The sequence below is a fragment of the Pestalotiopsis fici genome (genome assembly GCF_000516985.1).
Source record: "Pestalotiopsis fici W106-1 unplaced genomic scaffold PFICI_Scf_3, whole genome shotgun sequence".
In the NCBI taxonomy this organism is placed as follows: Eukaryota; Fungi; Ascomycota; class Sordariomycetes; order Amphisphaeriales; family Sporocadaceae; genus Pestalotiopsis; species Pestalotiopsis fici.
The window spans coordinates 3,029,534-3,050,138 of NW_006917093.1; the positions used below are offsets into that span (position 1 = coordinate 3,029,534).

At 50.6% G+C, this 20,605-nt stretch overlaps 6 protein-coding genes across 6 annotated transcripts; 2 read left to right on the forward strand and 4 right to left on the reverse strand.

The window, feature by feature from the left end:
* Positions 1 to 1,381: 1,381 nt before the first annotated feature.
* PFICI_05073 (uncharacterized protein) lies at positions 1,382 to 3,075 on the reverse strand (the record flags this gene model as incomplete). Its single annotated transcript, XM_007833654.1, has 2 exons — positions 1,382 to 2,784; positions 2,838 to 3,075. 2 exons carry the CDS (start codon positions 3,073 to 3,075, stop codon positions 1,382 to 1,384), a joined length of 1,641 nt encoding a protein of 546 aa, XP_007831845.1.
* A 930-nt stretch (positions 3,076 to 4,005) lies between these two features.
* PFICI_05074 (uncharacterized protein) lies at positions 4,006 to 4,456 on the reverse strand (the record flags this gene model as incomplete). Its single annotated transcript, XM_007833655.1, has 2 exons — positions 4,006 to 4,267; positions 4,338 to 4,456. 2 exons carry the CDS (start codon positions 4,454 to 4,456, stop codon positions 4,006 to 4,008), a joined length of 381 nt encoding a protein of 126 aa, XP_007831846.1.
* A 1,338-nt stretch (positions 4,457 to 5,794) lies between these two features.
* On the forward strand, positions 5,795 to 10,372 carry PFICI_05075 (uncharacterized protein; the record flags this gene model as incomplete). Its single annotated transcript, XM_007833656.1, has 2 exons — positions 5,795 to 8,051; positions 8,109 to 10,372. The coding sequence occupies 2 exons, from the start codon at positions 5,795 to 5,797 to the stop codon at positions 10,370 to 10,372; spliced, it is 4,521 nt and encodes a 1,506-aa protein (XP_007831847.1).
* A 1,828-nt stretch (positions 10,373 to 12,200) lies between these two features.
* PFICI_05076 (uncharacterized protein) lies at positions 12,201 to 15,587 on the reverse strand (the record flags this gene model as incomplete). Its single annotated transcript, XM_007833657.1, has 5 exons — positions 12,201 to 12,589; positions 12,647 to 12,768; positions 12,817 to 13,388; positions 13,447 to 15,106; positions 15,256 to 15,587. 5 exons carry the CDS (start codon positions 15,585 to 15,587, stop codon positions 12,201 to 12,203), a joined length of 3,075 nt encoding a protein of 1,024 aa, XP_007831848.1.
* Positions 15,588 to 16,802: 1,215 nt separating this feature from the next.
* PFICI_05077 (uncharacterized protein) lies at positions 16,803 to 17,674 on the forward strand (the record flags this gene model as incomplete). Its single annotated transcript, XM_007833658.1, has 2 exons — positions 16,803 to 17,417; positions 17,477 to 17,674. The coding sequence occupies 2 exons, from the start codon at positions 16,803 to 16,805 to the stop codon at positions 17,672 to 17,674; spliced, it is 813 nt and encodes a 270-aa protein (XP_007831849.1).
* Positions 17,675 to 18,007: 333 nt separating this feature from the next.
* On the reverse strand, positions 18,008 to 19,135 carry PFICI_05078 (uncharacterized protein; the record flags this gene model as incomplete). Its single annotated transcript, XM_007833659.1, has 1 exon — positions 18,008 to 19,135. One exon carries the CDS (start codon positions 19,133 to 19,135, stop codon positions 18,008 to 18,010), a length of 1,128 nt encoding a protein of 375 aa, XP_007831850.1.
* Between the last annotated feature and the right edge of the window lie 1,470 nt (positions 19,136 to 20,605).

Here is a 20,605-nt window from a genome sequence, read left to right on the forward strand (position 1 = left end):
ACTACTCTCCTCCTCTCTCTCTCTCTCTCTAGGTTAGTTGAGCTTGCAGCGCCAGGGGCCTGCAGAGTGGGAGGAAACCTAATGCAGATAGTATGATGTCGTGATAGTTCTTATGTAATCAGATCAGATCCCGAAAGCAGGTGTGTCACAAATGAACGTGTGTGTGTGGTTGTAAGAGTTTCCATATGGGTCGTGGGTTTTAAACGGGGGGTTAAGGTAGTAAAAAAAAAGGTCATCCCCCATCAGCCTTGTTCGTACTGGAGGGGCCAGAGAGGGAAAAGCGAAAGGATGCACATGGCTGCTTCTTTCTTTCTGTAGCCCACCCACATCCATCCCGGGGGGCGCGACGGCGAAGTGGGGTAATGGCTCAGCTGTCGACGCGGGTATCGCCCTCATACTTGCTCATGGTTGGTCGTTGGCTTGGTTGGCTCCGGCCGTTAGCACTAGCATTTTAGTTGTTGTACATACCCAGCCTGAAACGTGAGTCCAACAAGTACGTAGTGTTCTGTAGTTCTCCCGAGGTCGTTGGTCATTGGTTCTTTCTGTAACTATCTCATATGTAGACACATTCAGTGTACAATATAGGCTACTCCGTATAATTCTTGATACCCTGAGGAATATAGCGGGCGATATGGCGAGTATGCGATATATTTGGACTTTGCTTCCTTATTGTAAACAATTTCTGGGCAGAGCCGTCTGTCTGTATCCCCGCCCGGGTCCCGACGTCAGAGAGTTTAGTGGCGGTTCGGGCCGACGATGTGATCAACTCCAAGGCAGATATTTTCTCCCTCTTCTGAATCGACAGAGAGGAGACGAGATTATGCTTTTTATCTGTGTGTTTCTCATGTCCCTACGTGGGTACTACGGTGATCAAATGGCCCCGGATAAGCTAGTATCTCAGTTCGAAAAGGGTTTTGGCTCAGAGCCCGAGGAGTGAGCTGCATCTTACAAGTGTCGAGGCAAACACCGAAGGCACTAGCGAGCAACATCAAATCCCGAGAACTCGCAAGCTTGTGTCAAGAATTTGTAATCTAGAGAGATTGGAGGAGCTTTGAGACTCTTAAAAACCTCGTGGGGTCTTGGCGGTCTGACCTGATTCAGGCTGTTGCAGCAGAGGCGAGAGCCGCCCTTCTCTGCTATTGTTAGCCTTGATATGCATCTACGACTGAGTGGATAAGGTTTACTATTATGTCATTTGCTTCACCGCATAACGGAGTAGTATGTTGAGAAAACAGGGCTGTGCTTGGCCATTGAAACATTTTCATCGTTAATATGTTCCAATTTGACGCTATCGTGATGATTTGTCTATGCCATGTATACAACTGGGTATCCGAGCGGAGTCTATATGCTCTTGGCGCCTGCGAAATAATCAACTGCAAATTTACATGCTGTCTTCCATATGTCTGCTTCGTACCTTCGCCCAATCGTCACGCTCCTTTTTGCCACCCAAGTTTTCCAGCCCCATACCTCTTTCGACCCATTCCTTGCTTCCCATCTCTGTTAGACGGGAGAGAGCTCTGATGAAGGCAAATCTTTCCTCGTCGCCCGAGAAAACATTGGCCTCCTTCAATTGCTCAATGTTGCTGTTCACATCCTCCATGGCGTCTTTCACCGCCTCGCTCTTGGACGTTTTATCCGAGGTGGCGCCGCCCTCCTTCTCCAGCGACTCTTCCAACTCCTGGGCCGAGAGGAAAAGTTGTGTAAGGGGCTTTTCCGTGGTCAATACGAGCTTGGCATGCGCCTCGTAGACAGCATCTAGAAAAGTTATGAAACGTCGAGCAATGTCGCGTTCGCGGTAGGTCATTCCAGGCACTTCTGTGACGATAAATGCATCATAGTTGCGTGTCAACTCGATATAATCAGCAGCGCCAGTAGCTTTTCCTAGCAGTTCTTTAAAGGTAAACCAAGCGCATCTGCCACTGACTCGCGGGACAAATATCTCACGACCCCAAACCGACTGTACCTCCGAGTGTGGCTCTGGCGATTCGGGATCACCAAGGAATCGAAACCACTTTTCGGCGTGTGATGCAGCATGTGCGTCGAGAGGGGTGTGGTAGACCCCTGATGGTGGCCGGGGAATCTTTCGATAGTCGGTAGGCGAGTCCAGATTGATGACATGCAGTCGCGCCTTGAGCAGATTGATGGCTGGAATAAATGACTCCCGCTGGATGCCATTCTTGTACAGTTCGTCGGGGACTCGATTCGAAGTGGTGACGAGTACCACTCCGTGCGACATGAGAGACTCGAGCAGCCTCCGCAAGATCATGGCATCTGCCACATCGGTGCACTGAAACTCGTCGAAGCAGAGGACATTCGCTTGCTCCGCGATGTCGGCGGCAACAAAGGGCACTGCATCGATGTCGTTTCCATGCTCCATCTTGATTTTGTGAAGCCTCTTGTGTACATCTTGCATAAAGTTGTGGAAGTGTATCCTTGTCTTGGACTTGACAGACTTTGGCAGCGTGTCGTAAAAGAGATCCATGAGCATCGTCTTGCCGCTGCCCACATCACCGTAGAGGTAAAGCCCCCGAGGCAGGTCGGCTGGTATATCTCGTATGGGGCTCTGCCCTCCCTTTGACCCAAACCATCCGAACAACGACTTTGAGGGTTTCAACGATTCCAATGTCGGGTGCACAACTGGTTTCGCTTTATAGTGGACGAGTTCGTCGTGTAGGTGCTGTAGGCTCTGAATAATACCACGCTGGTGCTCGTCTTCACGCAGGCGGCCCTCGGCGACGCGCCTGTCATATTCTTGTATGGGTCCGTGATCATCAGGTGCTCTTGCTGCTGTGGTGTCAGCCTTTGCGACGTACGACTACAAAGCACATACTACCAACCTTCCTCAGCGATGCCATGGGTCACTGTTGCAAACGATCTACTGCGCGAATAAAGTCGTGCTTGTGCAGATTGGCGAGCGGCAGAACCCAGGATGGACGTATGACCAGGCACAACGGGCGCGCGTTGTCGGAATTGCCTCTGAAGACACTGGCTGCATAGTGATCGTCTACTTCCAATGGTTGCAAATGATCGTGGAGTGAGCAGGCGCAAAGCAGGGGTCTGTACTCGAGGTCGCATATTGAACGAGGTCTTGTGACGCTACCAGATCCTTTCGACTTCTATAAAGATAGTTGCATAATTAAGTTTTGTAGGGAGAGTATACGAAGGCCAGGAAAGAGGAGCTCCAATCACAGGGCCGGGAGAGCAACAAGAATGGCAAGATAGGTAATGAAACAAAACCTTTGTTCGTCGTCCAGAGATTGACCTCGGAGAAGATTCGGGGGCTCTGCGCGTAATGGCGTCAGATGTCACTGGTCAGAACTCTTTTGCCGGCAATAGCAGAATGGCCGAGATATGAGCGCTATGGCAGAAACAGACTAGCTAAAGTGGGTGCCGTGGGGTATCCGACTTGGTACCTTGACCGTTGCGCCGGATCAAACTCCCGAAGGAATGAAGCCATCTCTGTATATGTAAAAGGTTTAACGTATTTTGAATGTGGGTTTCAAGATTTTGTCTGCGAACTGCAAGTGCTCAGGCATACATCTCTACTCTGAAGTCTGCCCTGTGTAATTGAAGAACAAGCGGCGTGCTTATTGTCGACGCCACGGGCATATTGCAAATCACCGGGTATACTCTTTTGCATATATAAATCAGATTGCAAATGCTCCACGCGACTTCTCCATAGGATATTCAACCTTTCGAAAAGACAAATCACAGCACTATCATACTTTTAAACGAACTGAATTGGGATCATGTACAAAATGAATGTGTCGGGTTTCAAGCGATCTTCGTTCTCGTGATTTTATTTTTCCGTCCGTTAGTCTGACATCCCATATTCTGAAGTATCCCAATTGAGTATTTAGAGATGAAGGACTGGGTAAGAGGAACGTTGCAAAGCTTCATCATGAGCCTTTTTGCCAGGGCGAGTAATATCCGTGAGCTGCATATTTATCTCGCGGGACTGACGTACTCAAAGGCAATCTGCCCTGGTTGCAGGCATTTCCGATGTTACCTGCTTCTCGCAAACTTCTCATGCCATTTGCCCTTGACGACGGGTACAGGACCGGATATCGGCTCTGAAACCAGCTCTACGGTATCGTGAATCGTGGCGACAGCCTTGAGCGTGGGTTCAGGAATTTGTGACGAGTCTGCTGTGGTTTCGCCTAGACTGAGTATGATCAGGGCATTTGAGGTGTTTTTCTGGCGCAGTCCCCATGATTGATTGCCATGCTTGATGACTGCAGAAGTTTCCGAGGATTCGAGCGAGAGGCTGGTTGCGTTGAGTAAGTCATCAAATCTGTAGTGGTCCTTTGAGGTATACCAAAGAAACATGCACTTACACGGGAGGGTCCTGAGATTCAAGCAGAGCCAGCAAATCGGGAGGAAGCTCCAAAAGCTTATAGTTGACCCCATCTGGAGCATGTGCTACAAGGATGCCAGCATCTGCCTGAGTAGACATATTTGTCTAGTCCTTGGCAGATCACGTTGGGGCTGCGAAAATGTCTGTCTGTTTACTCTAATTTAGAGACCGGATGTTGCTAAAAACAGTCTCAAGAATTGCCCCGTCGACGTTGACTGAGGGGCACGTGGGGCATCTCTTTTTCTTGCCCTTTGATGAGCATCCATCAAATCCCACTAGGGATGCGAAGAGGAAGCTAACTCGGAACCTACCGGCTTGTAGATATGTAGGCGCTTCCTTCAGATTTGCGTATCTCGTGCACGAGGACTATGACTGCGATTGTCACGGTTAGTACGCATTATTTGAATCAGAGGGGATAATAATATTTTGTTGGTCCATTTACAGAATTATTCCGAGCATTGCCTCAGGTAGCTGTCACAGGTTGCATGTGCAACAAAGTCAAAGCAGCCGCTGTCCGAAGGCGGGCGCCTGTTTACTCGAGCGGAGTCAAGCCAATCAGGCGGCTAGAGACAGCCGCGAAGCGTCGGCCGTCTGTTTACTTTCAACTTCCCCCCAACCCAATCCAACCAACCCCCCCTGATCGCTGACCAGCACGAAATCTCCGAGAGGGTCAAGATCGAGGACCCCGACCCTTAGTTGACCAGAGCCCACCTGGCGATGGCGATGTGATCCCCGTCGTTGTCCTCTCTTGAATCTTATTGCCCGCTGCCGGCCGATAACCCACGGCCCTTTCAGTCAGTTAGTACTACCATTACTACAACTGCTACTATATCCCGCTGCCAGCCTCGTTTCCATCCTAAATCGGTAGTGTCCTCATCTCTGCCATCGTTGGCCTGCCTCTGAGAAAAGTTGTTGTTGCTTCTCCTCCAGGTACCACGATTTCCTCGGTTTCCTGCCCAACTAGTGATTACGTGCGTATTGCGCCTGCAGGAACCGCAAAGCTAAACATCCTGCAGCTTGTTTGCATCAGCTACACTAGCTGCAGCATCGAGGTAAACAAACTCCTGCAGTCCAGTCCCGCCTATTGGACAGTTCGACGTTGCGAAAGCGGCCTTAGCAACCTGTTTACTCGAGGCGAGACAACATTTGCGCGACACTCTCGCATCTTCTTGGTCGCTGCCCAACCCGCACCAGCTCGTCAACTGGAAGCAACTTGGATCCCACCAGTCCCATCAAGAATAGCTCAACAACGCGAGCTGCGTGCGTCACCTGCTTGCTAGTTTACCTGTTTACACCATCCGATCATTCTCTGTCGCTCGCTACTCAAACAGCCAACTGCCTCGCGCTGCCCGATCACCTTTGACCGGGCTGCCCAAGCGTCGATCAACCTCAGCTATCTCCTGCTAGTCAGCATGATCGAGACCGACTGAAGCGGCCATGGTTCGCGTCACCGAGGAGCTGGCCTTGTCGCCAGAGCATCTCACCCTCTACCACACCACCGACCCTCTAGTAGGACATTTGCCCATCTTGATCTTTCATGGATCGTCAACGACTGCCAATTATACCTTCAATAGCTCAAGAGTTCAGCTACACATCTACAGTCCAGCCGGCTTCCAGTCCTTTCCTCGCTTGACGATTTCGCCCAATTCCTCTTCCTATAATGTCGTCAATTATCTCCCGCGCGAGTTCCAGGGCGACGAGACCACCCGCGCGCTGGCTTTTGGGCTTTTCAAGTATTTCAGCGAGCTTCACGAAACGGTCAAAACCCATCTCAAAAACCGGTATCCTACAACCAGGGGCAGGCGGCCTGGCTCCGCCCCAACCCTTTTTGGAGAACAGCATGCGGCCGATATTGCCAAGAGTATGCTTCGGTCTGAACTGCCAGTCGAGACTATTGAGAAGCTCGAGATGGCTTTGCAGACACAACATATCAGCAATGTCGACATTGACTTGGTTCTGCCGCCGGGCTCCATCATTCCGCTCAAGCCCGAAGACTATGATAATATCTCCGAAGACGAAGACGATATCGCGGATCCTACGTTGCGTCAGTATGGACCTTACACCCCGCTTGTCAGGGGCTTTAGCGAACCAGTATTTCTACCAACATCGAGACTGCGCCGAGCGCCATCGAAGCCTACTGCTCTCAACCGCCAAAAGTCTTTTACGAAAGACCAGAAATTGGAGTTGCGCCGGAAGTTGGCCGAGTTGGTGGACACCGAGGAGCGCTATGTTATGAAATTGAATGAGTTGGTCAAGCACATTGCGGATGAATACCGACAAAAGGCCAAGAGAAGGTCTGACAACAGTTTCAGCCCATCCATGGCGGACGTGGAGAAGCTGTTTCCAAAGTCATCCGAGCACATCCTCAAGGTCAATAGTGCTTTCATGCGGGAACTTCGCAAAGTTATGGACGACACAGAGGAGGAGGCAATGAGGGATATGGAGTCAACCTTACCAACAGGCAAGAGTGGCGCTTCAGGAAGCTCGGCAGGACGTTCCAAGGACCCCAGCGGTGCACTGGCTGTGGCTCGAATAATGCTCGAATGGTTTCCCAAGTTCACTGACTGCTACCAAGACTACATTCGAGCCAGCCAGGACTTTCCTCAGCTCATCACGTCCTTCATCAGCCAGCAGTCAAGCTTCTCACAGCGGGTTGCCGTCACTGGCGAGCAATACTTGCGATCGACAGTAATTGAGCCTGTCCAAAGACTTCCTCGATACAGCTTGGTCATTGACCAAATCGTTGCTTGCTTGCCCATGACGCACCCTGCGCTTCAGCCCATGCTAAAGTCCAGGGACATCATTGCCAATATTTGTTCCATGGACGATCCGCTCACGGAGAAGCCACATGTGAGCACACGATTGCGCAACATGATCCAGAATTGGCCACATGAGCTGGAACCCAAGGGTCGACTCATTGTGGCGACCGATTTCTCCGAGCTTGCTGCGCCTTTCGAAGTCGATGCGCCAATTGATATCAATACTGATGAACGAGCTGGGATATTCCTCCTCTTTTCTGATTGCATCATCATTGTCAAGAAGATATACGGTAGTAATATGATGGCGCGCGATCTGATTCGCGAAATTGACAAGCCTTCAGCAGCTGGGCTTTTGACTACAATGACGAATGCAGCTGGAGGGCCAGGATCTTACGAAGTTGCCTTTGCAGGATGGCATGACCTGTCCGCAGTCCGCTTCACTGAGTCGTCTGATGGACGCATCATCTGGATGACCTCGTCCAAGGAGATGCAGGGGGCAATCAAGAGTTCCGAAGTGACAACACGGTGCTTTGTTCTTCACGAGGCCTACGAAGGTAAGGCTGGAAAATGGACCGAAGATGTCGTCAAAGCTCGTATAGAGGCTCGATTCGGCGAAGCAGAGCGAGAGGATCCTCGCTGGACCCTCAGGTCGGTGCGTATGCCTGATTCGGGTCTCGGTGTCTACGCTGCCGTGTTCCAGGAAGGTCTCGATCAGCTCGTTGAAGGCCGAAAAGAACCTGCACCAATTCGGGTTGTCATCGATCATGAAAAGGGCACTAAGGGCTCCCCGATTGGCCACTATGGTGTTGAAATCGTCACAGACGTCAGGACCAGTGGTGGAAAGAAAGTACTTGTTATTACTGCAGGTCTGTCTGGCAAGAAAGCTACAGACGAGAGTGCTTGGGAAGACTTCTTGCCCACTCTGACTCGGCGAAGTAAGTGCTACATCTAGATTACGTCTTCAAGACCACTCAAAAGCTAACCATGGGCAGTCATTCAACTCTTGAGCACACAATTCGATGCGTCCAATCCCGCCTTGACCGCGGCCCTAGTGTCATTTCATACAAAAATACTTCGAGGGCTCAATATGTCGAGAAACCTTGAGAAATCTCGATCGTTCTTGTCGACTTCTCCGGTCAAAATGCTTACCAGTCTCTTGAGCGGCAGCAGCACTGCCTTATCTGAAACAGGCGGGTCTAGCAGGAGTCCGAAGGCATCAGCGCCATCATTATTTCCGGCTCCGTCCATAAGCAGATCAAATAGCTCACTCAAAGACTCGGCATCTCTGTATGGTTCTGCCAAAAGCAGAGAAGGAATCAAGATGGGAATCGACGAGGATCTACCAGAAAACCCACTGGTCCGCCTGGAACAGACTTTCACGGGATATATGGCCAGCCTGCACGCACGAAAAGGGAACTTTATTGGCAGACAAATTATCAATCGAGGTGCCGTCGATGAACTTGTGGTCAATGACCTGTATAACAAGCTCATTGAAAACCCCTTTGACATTGATCCAGCCTCCGACATTTCAGCTGATGTCATTTTCGTGGCCTTCGAAAAGTTTGTCAAGATTGCTTGGCAAGAACAAATGGGTCCCATCATGTCGAGGAAGAACTTGGACGCGCTCCAGGAACGTGCCTCAAAGAGGGTGCCTGGTGAATTCGCAGATTTTGTGCGTTTTCTCTTCGGAGATGTGGCTCCTCAGAACCGGCGCGCATTTACCGCCCTGATCAAACTCTTGGCCGATCTTCTCGATGGATGTGCCAATGATGGCGACAGGGGTGCATTAACCTTGGGTTTTGCGGAACTTTTAATTGACGACGGCACTGCACACAATTACATCAACCTTCTGGATCGGCTTGTACAGGATTGCGATCGCATATTCGACCAACCCACCTTTGACTTGGAAGCTTCGCTTAGCCAGGCAGGCGCTCTATACGACTCCTATACATCTGCTACCCGTGCCGGAAAATCACACACTGGATCGTTGACGTCGAACACATCTTCTCTTAGAAGGAAGTTGGGCTTTGACAACCTCTTGCGTCAGAACAGCAAGAATGAGGATCGCCCATCCGTCTGGCGAACACTTAGCAAGCACGGCAGAAATAATTCTGTCACGGAAAGCTCCAGCTTATCCAAAGCTTCGAGATCTGGAGATATGAGCCCTGGACCGAATAAGTTGAGACGTCCCGGCTCGCGAGATCGGCCCCCAATTGCTGGGGCTTTTGACGATACATGCTCGAGGCCCATCAGTTCACATCGGTTAGAGACCATTGGAGAACCTGCAGAGGATGCTCCGCCCAGGACGCCCAGAAGGAAGCGTCGAAGTTCACTCTCTGACCTGAAGAGTCTTATGGCTGCTACCACTCTACAAGATGACGATGAGCCTTTGCAACCATTGTCTGCCATGAAAGAAAATTCCCAGAAGTTCAACCCGGGACCCAAACTTCCGACACCTACCAGGATACCAATGAGCCCGGCGAATAATGCCCGTCCAAATCGTCAACAGGAGAACGTGCTTGGCAGCCCATTTCAGACAGTACCAAGATTGTCCTCACCAGAGTCTCCTTTCAGAGCTCATAATAAGGGCTTGTCGACATCCAGCATCCCGACTCTTCAGTCGTTGAAACCACTCAAAAGCTCGTCGCCATCAGTGGAATCCCCATCACGACCCCCCACGCGGCCTCCCTTGAGCCCTTCCAAAAGCTCAAGCGGCAGACTGCGCTTGCAATCTCCCCAGAAGCTCCGCGAGAGGCTGCAGTCCGAGAAACAGGCAGTAGAGGATGTAGATATGACGCTACAATCAGAGCTTTCGAGAATTTCAGCAGACATGGCCCGCTTCAACTCGTCACTACCTCGATCCAGCACAGTGGATCTTCGCAAACTGTCATCGAGCGTTAGCGCTTTGGAATCGCGCATTCCTGTTCTCGTCCGTGAGATAACGGATAGACAAGATGCGTTGCAGCGCGATATGGACAATACATTGAAAGCGACTGAGGCCAAGGTCAAGGAAATTGACCAGCTATACAAGGAGAGTACAGCCGAAAACGAGCTTCTCTACGAGAAATTCAACACGGAGCTAGTCAAGATTGTGCGTGCATTGAAGGGCAGAACGGGAGAAAAGGAAGAGATCATGACAAAGATGAAGGAATCGTACGAAGAGACGGCCAGAGTCAAGAAGGAGAACGCTCGACTGAGGCGCGAGATGGCAAGTCTGAGAGCAATGGTGAAGGGAGCCACTACTGAAGCCGCCTAGAAGGTCGGCTCGCTGCTTGCGAGAACCCTCAAAGGGTTGGCGTTTTGGTTGGTCTGGAAATTCCTGCGTGTCTATGATTGCTTTCGGACGGCGTTGGTGGGCAAAATAAGCGTTATATAATTATTTTGGAGTGCTTGCTGCTACTCTTTTGTTATTGCTACAACAGGACATTGGACATGCAGTTCGAATTTGGAAGATTCCCCCCAAATAGCAACGATATCCTACGAACTTGACTCGGAAAGAACCCCTTCTGTCTCTTCATGGCTGGTAGATTGCCAATCGAATGAAAAGAAAATTATCAAAATTCAATCCTACCTCGAACTGTTTACGGTTCATGTTCACATATTCCAATATTCCCATGCACTCAAATAAGGTATAACGATGCAAGGTATTTCATGGATTGATGAGCCATGAAAATCCTACCAGAGCAATTTGGTCAACGTGTTTTAGCTCGACTATCCCCTACAAGCATCAACAATCAAACCGACGACCAATGTGAGAACGACCTATGCAGCCGCCCTTCCGACGCGAGCCATTAATCCGTCTGCTGGCAAGGTAGGAGGTAATGTAGCTTTGATCATTTCAAAACCTTCTCACTCACCTAAGTCAGTCCCCGTCTCCACCATTCATCCTTTCTCCCCTCATCACTAGTGTATCGCTGACGTCTTTCTGACACAATGAGCAGTATATATATCGTCATCGATTATTTGTCTGCCCGCAAGAGAATGCAGTGAGAAGGGATTCATCCAATGTGTGGTCGTCTGTTTGCCTGATCGTTGTAGGTAGGATAGATACTTGGCAAGTTGGCTCCAGTGATTAGTAAATGGACGGACAGTGGCTGCAAATATTAGCAACAACTAATCGCTTAGATTTAGACTTGAAAGAAGGGGTGGGGGGGATTTCTCTAGTTCATATCCAATTCCAAGTAGACATATATATAATCGACAAGGAGCTTCGTCAAGCACCTTAATGGCCTCTTCTTTATCCATTGCGCCATCTGCGTCCAATCAAAACTTGCTCAAAGAATAATTCTGCTCAGTCGATTATCGAATCAAGACTCAAACCGAGACGCCCGTCTACTGCAAGCAAAACAATGGCATGCTCATGCAATACTTCTGGCACTTGTGCCTGTCAGTCGTCTGGTACCTGCCAGTGCGCTACTTCGTGCGGCTGCAGCAACTGCCCTGTACGTTGTCTCTCGGTATACTGCCTATATCACTCACAAATATACTAAATCTGTTCTAGAAGAAATAAGGAGGTGAAGTCAAGAAGGTTGCTACTGGGAATTATATGTGCTGTTGTAAACTTAGGCACATGTCACTCTGTATGTAGTTTCAATATGTACGCCTGCAACTAAGTTGGCAATCTTCCTACCTATGCTTTCCCCAAATAATCTACTCCGCTGTATCAAATTACGTCGCCATGGAAAAGGGTGAATACTGCCAATGTTCCCACTATATTAATCACTTAAACAAAAGACGTGCCAGGAAGCAGATCTACCGCATCGTGTGTCATTACCTAATCTTGTTGAATGGGGGTTTCCTAGAAGAGAATCAGCTCTAATGGCCGGGGAACTATGACTTCTCTCCCCAAGACTGTCCAAAGTTGGATACATGTCGTCATAATTTTTCTTGTTTTTTGTCATCTGAATGGCAAGCAGAGTGCCATATGTGTCTATCTACAGTGCTAGCCTCTCATGCCATCTCTCTTCTGTCTCATCGCTGAAAGAATATTCTATGTGCCACTGGAAGGATTTGTGATTGATCTCACAAATTGTAGTTCCTTTACTAGCAGACTCTCTTACTGAAAAAGCTCGACCAAACTTGATTTACTGGGCCTGAGCGTGAGCCAAGGCTTGCAGCTTGGCCTTTTCATCATCTGAGAATCCACCATACCATTCGCTGAAATTGGCAATATTTTCGTTGGCAGCCTTGACAAAGAACTCGGCTAGGTACTGTTGTGTTTCGTCGTCGCGGTTGCGCATGTTGTTTGACTCGAGGTAACCCATCAGGTCGCTTTTCGTGGCGCCCAAACTAAGGTCCACGGTATCGCCCTCGTCCTCCCAGCCGTCATCATCGTCGTCATCATCGACGAACTGTGCGGCGGCAGCGGCGGCAGCAGTTGCGGCGCTCTGCATACCCGAGGCAGATGCAAGCTCATCCACCAGCACCTTGAGGATCTTGAGGGGAGCAGGGATGATGGTAAACTGGTCCGGGTCTGAAAAAGTGTTAAACTGTGGTGCTTTGGGAGATGAAGAAGGATACTCAGACGTACTCTGCTTTGCCCGCGAGCGAGTCATTATCCTGTCGCTTGTAGGCATAATCATGTCGCCCTTGACCATGGTCTGAGCCAGTCTCGAATCATTAAGTGAATAGAGCTTCGAGAGCGCAATGACACTAGATATGTTAGCACTGTTGGTTTAAAAGGAGTGGGTGTAAGCTTACTTCTGTCGAATCTCATCGTAGCCAGAAAAGTTCACCGAGTTCTCCAGCCACTTGCTGAACACAACTTGGAGTCCATTTTGGCCTTCAATCTGAATGGTTCCGAGGAACTCGACAACATCCTGTGCGCCAACGAGAGAAAGTCGTGCAAAGACCAGAATCAACGATTGGATAAAAGGTGCAGCCTCTGCAGTTGCCAGTCGGTTTGCCACAGCTTGCAACAACTGAGGTAGGAATGGGCCCAAACGCTCATGACCCGCCTTCTCGACCAACTCAGCGGCCAAACCACCGACCTCGGATGCGGCATTATCTTCAATAGAGGTACTGAGCAATCGGTCAATGATGCGCAAACATACTTCCAAGCCAGAACGTCCATTTTCATCCTGGTAGTTGAACATTTGTTCGTGGTCATGGGCCAAGAGATACTTGACAGACTCTGCGCCAGGTCGAAGGATCTCTCCCTCGTTGCTCTCCGACAAAAGGCGGTTAAGTCTGGGCAGTGTCGTTGCTACAAACCCGGGAGGAAGAGGCTCCGTGCCATATTGAGTCAGGGCAGCCATCAATTCAGCGGCAAACTAGATCAATATTAGTCGCACTTCGAGACAAGCAGATTGTATAGGGAGATAAACATACAGTAACTAGCGGGTTGTCCGATGTGACGTTAGCAACATCAAAAGCGCCCGTCAGAGAAGGGAGTACTTTGGCGCACAAGGCAGCGTAGGACGCAGGGTCAGCCATGTTCTGGACAATGTCCTCGAAAGCCTCGCAGATCATCATGGTCACCTGCCAGTTCGAAGCGCCATGCTTTGCAATGAGGAACAAAAGGTCCAATGCAGGGACATCAGGTGAAACGGCAATTCGGCGGTCAATGTTGATGGCTGCGCGGAGAGTCTCGGCCAGTGTAACCAAAAGATCATCAGCCTCCTCAATATCAGTCATGTCTTTGCTGGCGATCCACTGCGAGACAGCATGCACGACGCTGGCCTGGGCTGGCTTCCGGATGGCGCCGCACCTGATAAATCCTTCGATGGCCTTGATGCAGGCTGCTTGGACAAGCTCGGACTCATCAGCAGTGATGGCATTCACAACCTGCTCGGCCAAGCCGGCAACGGCAGCATTGCTCTGAATCAAGACACCCGACACCAAATAGCCACGGGCACGCAGTAGTGGCTCGTCCGGTCTGTTGATGGCATAGTTGACACATTCGAGATATGCTTGTGTGATCTCCATGGGGACTTCAGTATCAATGTCCAAGAAGTCTGCCATCATCATATTAAGCAAGTATAGCGCAGCCTCTTGTTTTCTCCAAGATGTCTCGGCTGTAAACAGTGTCTTAGTGTGCGCGAAGAGCCCTTCGAGTGCTCTTTGCTTCAGCCACTCGCCCAACTTGATCAAGATATCGCCGGAAGCAGTTCGAGGCGTGTAGTTTGCGCTGACTGACGTCTCTTCAGCCAGAAATAGACCGACGTCGATCTCCCAGAGCTCTTGCTCCTCGCGTGCAATCTGAGCGTAGGATGTAGCCAGCTTCATGAGATCCAAAACCCATTGCGTCTCATGAACAGCGCCACTCTGGTCGATCTGGGCCTGTAGTTGTTTTTGCACGGGACCAGCCCTCAGACAGCCAGTCAAGAAGTCCAACTGCTCCAAAACAAGGAAGTCCAAAGTGTAGGGCAAACCGTCAGAGTCCTCGAGTCGGCCCTGAGCCTCATTTTCAATGTACATTCGTTCGTAGGCGGGCTCGAGAAGCGAGAGTTCTTGCCAAGCAGACTCGAAGAAGCCGGGCGTCTCTGGCAGCAGTAGTGCTGGGAATACGGCCTTGACCTTCATCAAGCACTTGACAACCTGCAGTTTGAGGGCAATGATGCCATTCCAACTCTCGGGTTGACCAGTGACCTGGCTGTCGATTTCTGGGAGAGGCGCTTTCATGACTTGGTGGAAGAAGGGGAACCAACCCTTGAGAGCTTCATCGGCAAAGCCCTTGACCTCCTTGGGGTGGTCGTCCTTGACTTGGTCCATGAGATCGAAGCAGCCCTTGAAGACTGAGATGGCCAGAGCTCTCAAGATGGGCTTTCGGTTCTCGTTGAGAGCTACATCATAGACGACCTTGACAATACTCTGCGCCATGCTGAAGAATTGCTCGTCGCTCAAACTCTCATCGACCAGGTCACTCAAAACCCTGAGGGCGCCATGGAGTTGACCATCGGTTCCGGTCGGAATGACGTTGAGCAAAGTCGGGAGCAGACTTGGCCATTGTTCGGGGAAGTCGGCATTGGCAATCTTGCTCACGGCGAAACTGTCGTCAACACACAAGTCAGCTTATACTCGTTTGCTTGCGCATTCGACTGCTGGAATCCAGAATGGAGGTGCTGAGGTAGAGTCAAACAGTCCCACGAAAGCAGGGTCTGAGACATATGTGCGACCGCACTTTATTTTCCCACATACCTGGCGGCGGTTTTGATCTTTCGCTCCTCATCTGAACTGAGGGCAATCTCCAACACGACAGCTCGAACCTGCTCTTTCACCTGGTCGGAAATCGGTATCACTGGGCCCTCGTCGTTCTCTCCCGTCCAGTTGTGCTCAATGAACTGGCGCAGGGACGAAAGGGCGGATTGACGGATCTCGAGCGTCACTGATGCATGGCTGCCGATGTTTGCCAGCGATATGGGGAAAGCTGGGTTCGTTCGGGCATGCTTCAAGTCCAACTCGGCCTGCTTGCGAGGGCCCTCGGCGGCCGAATGCGTGTTGGCAAGGATCTGGACGAGTTGATCCTCCATGTTGGGCCGATTTTGTTCTGCGCAGCTTCGTTGGAATGCGGATTGAAACTCTCTGTGAATCTCGTATGATGGACTGCGCACCGTCGGCGGGCGACTCGAGGTGTGGATTGCTTTGTCGGATGCGGTGTACGTAGTAGTAGGTGGTGCAGGCCCACCTAAAACAACTAGGTTACTAGATGTATGAACGAAGTTGGTGGATAGCAGGCAATAAAGTAATGCCAGGCTTGGAGTTTGTTGTGATTAATTGCGACCTGGCGGGTCGAGTCCAAGTACAAGGGAACGAGTTTCCAAGGAAAGACCCGGGACTATAGAGACGGTGACAAGGTTCCTTCAAAAGAGGTGTTGATGTACCAAAGGATCTTTCTTGATGCCAAGGAAAAGGTCGAGGTGCGGGACGCGTTTGAGCGTTTGGGCCCCCGTCGATCCCGACTTTTTGGCAACTGCCGGACAAGCAGATACCCCAAGTGGGAAAAAAAAAAAGTGATATAGGCAGTGTATTCGTTTTGTTGGCATGCACAGAGGCGACGATGCCTACTACATTGGACAATTGGACTGAGATCACTTGAAATTCATAATCATGACCACTATATTCTGTCTTCCAGGATCAGTAAAGATAGCATGAGCGGGTTGTCCCAGGAGGAAAAAGAAACCAATCGAGGACGAACTTAATTATTCGAAGTGCCTACAGAGTACACAAGCCCGTTGCTGCCTCGGTAGAGAGGTTTCACTATTTTAGCAGAGACCATCAGTATAACGGGGGCCATGGATTGATGTCTCAATTACCTTGCAGCTCGTGTGTCGCGTCACCAATTACCCCTCTTACTACCCCTCTACGCGTCTGCCTCCCTCTAATTCTTTGGGGGCGCAATCCCCGTGCGCCCGGGCATTTTCGAGCTTCAGAAACAGCTAAACGGGGCCCCTAGAAAACAAAACCATTGATGGCTAAGAAACCCAGGCCGCCATGCATGTGATCTCATCGCAACGCTTGTCTTTTAGTGAAACGATGCAACATCAGTTAAAGCTGGAACTACTGCACCTTTGCCAGCAACCAGTTCGCATACTTTAGGTCGACCCACGAAAACAGCCCATAGCGGTGAACTGTCCACTAATGGAGACCAAGCACACATGCATTTCTGTTGTCGCAGTATCTGGCTCTGTCTAGTGTATCTATAGTAGAGAGAGGTGCTGAACCGATTATACCAACCGGACTTCGCCATGCCATCGGAACTGCATCATGGCCCTCTCACACTCACCGTGACGCAGTCATCCCACCTCTTGCTCTCGTTTACGCATTTCCTGACTGTTGCCATTCACAATGTGCTGTTCTACCGGTCTCTATACCCACCCACAACCTTCCTCACCACCCGGGCCTACAACCTGGCAGTGCACCAGTCGCGCCACCCGGCCGTGTGCAACTGGATTCGCGATGCCGTCGACGCCATCCGTGCGCAGCTTGTGCTCGGCTCCGTCAGCCGCATTGCCATTGTGATCCACGCCCCAGACTCCACGGTACTCGAGCGGTGGATGATTGATGTGGCGCAATTCCCGGCCTTCAAGGGATACAAGGAACCCAGAGGTAACCGCAGAGACGAGGAAGACGACGGTGTGGGGGCTCCGGAACGGGTCCCGATCCCGGGAGAGGACCGCGGCGGGGTCGACGCCGGGGCGCAGAGCAAGGCACGACGGGTCAACTGGACCGATGTGGACGAGGCGTTCCGGGCTGCCGTCAGACGCATGGCGCTGGCTGGCGAGAAGATGTCGGCACTGCCAGAGGGCTGCAGCTTCACCGTCGCAGTAGAGCTTCGTGATGAGAGCGAGGCTCCGATCGGGGTAAGTGCACCACCATACTGACCTCGACAATATACGAGAATGCTAAAAAAGAAGAGCAGTACCCGCAATCTTGGATTCCATCTGAGCCTCATCTCCAGCCATCGTCCAAAGACAAACCTGTACCTGGTGGAGATATCGGCGGTGCCAAGACCACACCCATAAGGTCAGTCGAGGTCGGGCCGTTATTCTTCGAGTGTTGGGTTGAAGAAGGGAAAACAAAGGGAGATTTACCCTCCTCAAGTACATCATCCGACTGAAGACCAAGCTACGCCACTCACAGGCTGCAAGCGAAAATAAAGTACTCCATGATTTTTCAATGAATGCATGAACTTTCCAGACATAAGTCGAACTATAAAATTTGACAATGGAAACGAGTGAATACAGTCAATCAAGGTCATTTGCAAGGGTAGATATTGCTGGTGATGATACAATTGATTCATTAATTCATAATCCGAGTGTAAACCCAATGACTCTTGGGTACCTCCCTTTTCCTTTTCGTGACTTTCATAACAATCTCATGTGCTTCTTTCTCAGCACCTTACTTGAATTCCCCTTAGTGTTCGTACAAGTTCCTAGAGCTTGGAACAACCTTAGATGATGCCACCTCCGAATCCGCCGAATCCACCTCCGCTACCACCAAATGGGTTGTTGCCAGAGCCGGGGCCGCGACCACCCAATCGTGGATGTCCGCCCGGGCCGAGAGGATCATACCGCGCTCCAGGAGGTACTTGTGGGTCAAGCCCGGACGATGCACCACCATCACCAAATAGATCGTCAAACGTCGGGTGCATACCTCGCGATCCTCCGGGTCGCGGTAGTCCGCCACCGCCGAGTGATGGTCGGAGGGGATCGTGAGGACCTAGTCCCGGAGGATGAAGATCATCTGCTCCGAGATTCCCAAAGGGTGATATGCCTGGCGCCATCCCAGCACGAGGAGGGCGATGAATATCGTACGGATCCTCGAAGCCCGGAGGAGGGAAATCACCAGCCGGCACCGGGCGCCTTGGCGGGGGGTTCAGGGGGTCTTCGAAGCCGTAAGGGTTTGCTGGCTGCGGAAGAGGGTCGGGCATTTGTGGGTTTGGCCTGGGCCCACGACGGCCAGTCTCATCGGCATCTTGTATGGCGGCACGGTCGTCGGGCGATTCCTCATAGCCCTCCTTTTGCAGTGAAGGCAGCAGCTTTTGAACAATCTGGACCTTGATCAAGTTGGCAAGGTCTGTGACGCGGCCGTCATTGATAAAGACTGCCAGCAGCTTCTCAGCCAAGTCGGATCGGTCCTCTTCAGAGTCGCTGGTCAAAGTAATACGGACGGGGAGAGATCCGTTTGAAACGTAGTCCTTGATAGTGACCTCGGCCCTTGCGATGCGGTCATCCTCGATTGCAACACCACGAATCTCTGCCTTGCCACCAATTCTGTCGACTTTGATAACAAACTTCAGTGCTGATTGCGAGTGCGCATAGACAAAAGAGCAAGTGTTGAAGGATGCGTTCCAGTTTTCCGGGAGGCGCGGGGCAAGCTCTCGGCATTTGGCTTCGATGGTCTTTTCCTCATCGAAACCGAGTAGGCGAAAGCCGAGGGAGTCCATGCAGGCATGCGCAAAGAGGGCGAGAGCTTCGTGCGAGCTACTAAGGTCTGAATTTGTATCGCCTTTGGGGTGTGTGGGAAGAGCTTCAGCCATCCCCTTCAGGATGGCGGAAGAATGCAGAGGATTTGTCATTCTGCTTCCTTGGCTAATGGCCAACGACACGGAATTGCGATTATTTGTGAGGGTTTGCGACCGAGTTCCACTTCAGTCTTCCAGTGAGAATAGATCGACGTGAAAGATGTACAGAATGTGAAGTGATGATGTTTGTATCAATGAGAAAGCTTGTCGCTAGGCAGCTCGTTGGGCGACATATATATAAGGGAGCCTACGGCCCGGGGTGCCTCTGTGACTTATCTCAGTCCAGACCATCCGCCTGGATCATATTGTGCAACTTTCACTGGCCATGGAATTTGTTGATGATTGGGGAGAATTTATGCCATGGGCAGGGGCTTTTGCACTATTTTCTCACTTCAAACTTATGCATTTTACATGCGCTGGATGCCACTCACCCGGCGCTTTCCCATGAACGACTTCTGGTGTGCGAGATAACCTATTGTGTGACAGGCTCCAGCTGTAAGCGTCATGTCTTGGTTGCCTCCATTGAGTGTGGGGGAATTCTAAAACTCGAATGATCAAATAATTAAGGTAAAATACGTTTGAAATTCACAACTGCTTGCCCATCAAATTACATCCTTGAAACATTTCGTTCTTATTTTTGAATTAATACCTAGATCGTAATATTCATTCCCCCAAAATTTAAAAAAAAAAGAAAAAAAAGTGTGTTTTCACTCTCTCTCGGGTATGACAGTAGTACCAAGTCCACTGTGACAAGGCTGCTTTTAGTTTTAGCTCCAGCTTGACCTTCCGGCTCTTAAATCACAGCTCTTCACACTTTACCTGACTTGATTCTCTTTGTAACAAAACGCAGCTCTTGTTGCGGAGCCCCCGCCGGCCGGAGCTACTCCTATCACCTCGTACCTGTTATTTTAAAAACCTACCTCACGCGAGCCTTCCTTTGACATCTGCACCAACACGAGGTTATGTCTCCCTTACCTGAGGTATCCAGGTCAGGCGCATTAGGGTGTCTTGGGGTTACCCCTTCTACTCATGGCCAACACCTTGGTCCTTGACATTCCCCGACACTTTCTTGTTGGCTGCTTCAGCCGCTTTTTTTCCGCAGTAGCTACCTGAACAATCTTCAAGTATCTGATTGAATACATGTAGTGACATAGACGTCAATCGCAGCAGCTGTCACATACGAGCAGTCGTATTCGTGGTTGCCGTCAGTAACATTCGTTTGCGCGCGCCATCACTGCTCTCGCTGTTTTGTTTCCAAGACGTTTGATAACATTCTTTTTTTTCCCTCCCGCCCACTTACTGCCAAAGGCGACGACATTGAAACGCCCCGTCACATGTACATCTCCTGTCACCAACAAACGACTTTACATTGCCATCATAATCTAGCCGCCTCAGCGACTCACTTTCTGCCACAAGGGTTGCAAGCCGGTTGTCTTTAAATTGAAGGAGGTTGTTTCTGTCCGACTGCACCGCTCACTCTCATCCGATCGATCTCTCAGCCTCATTACTGCAACGTAAGTCCCA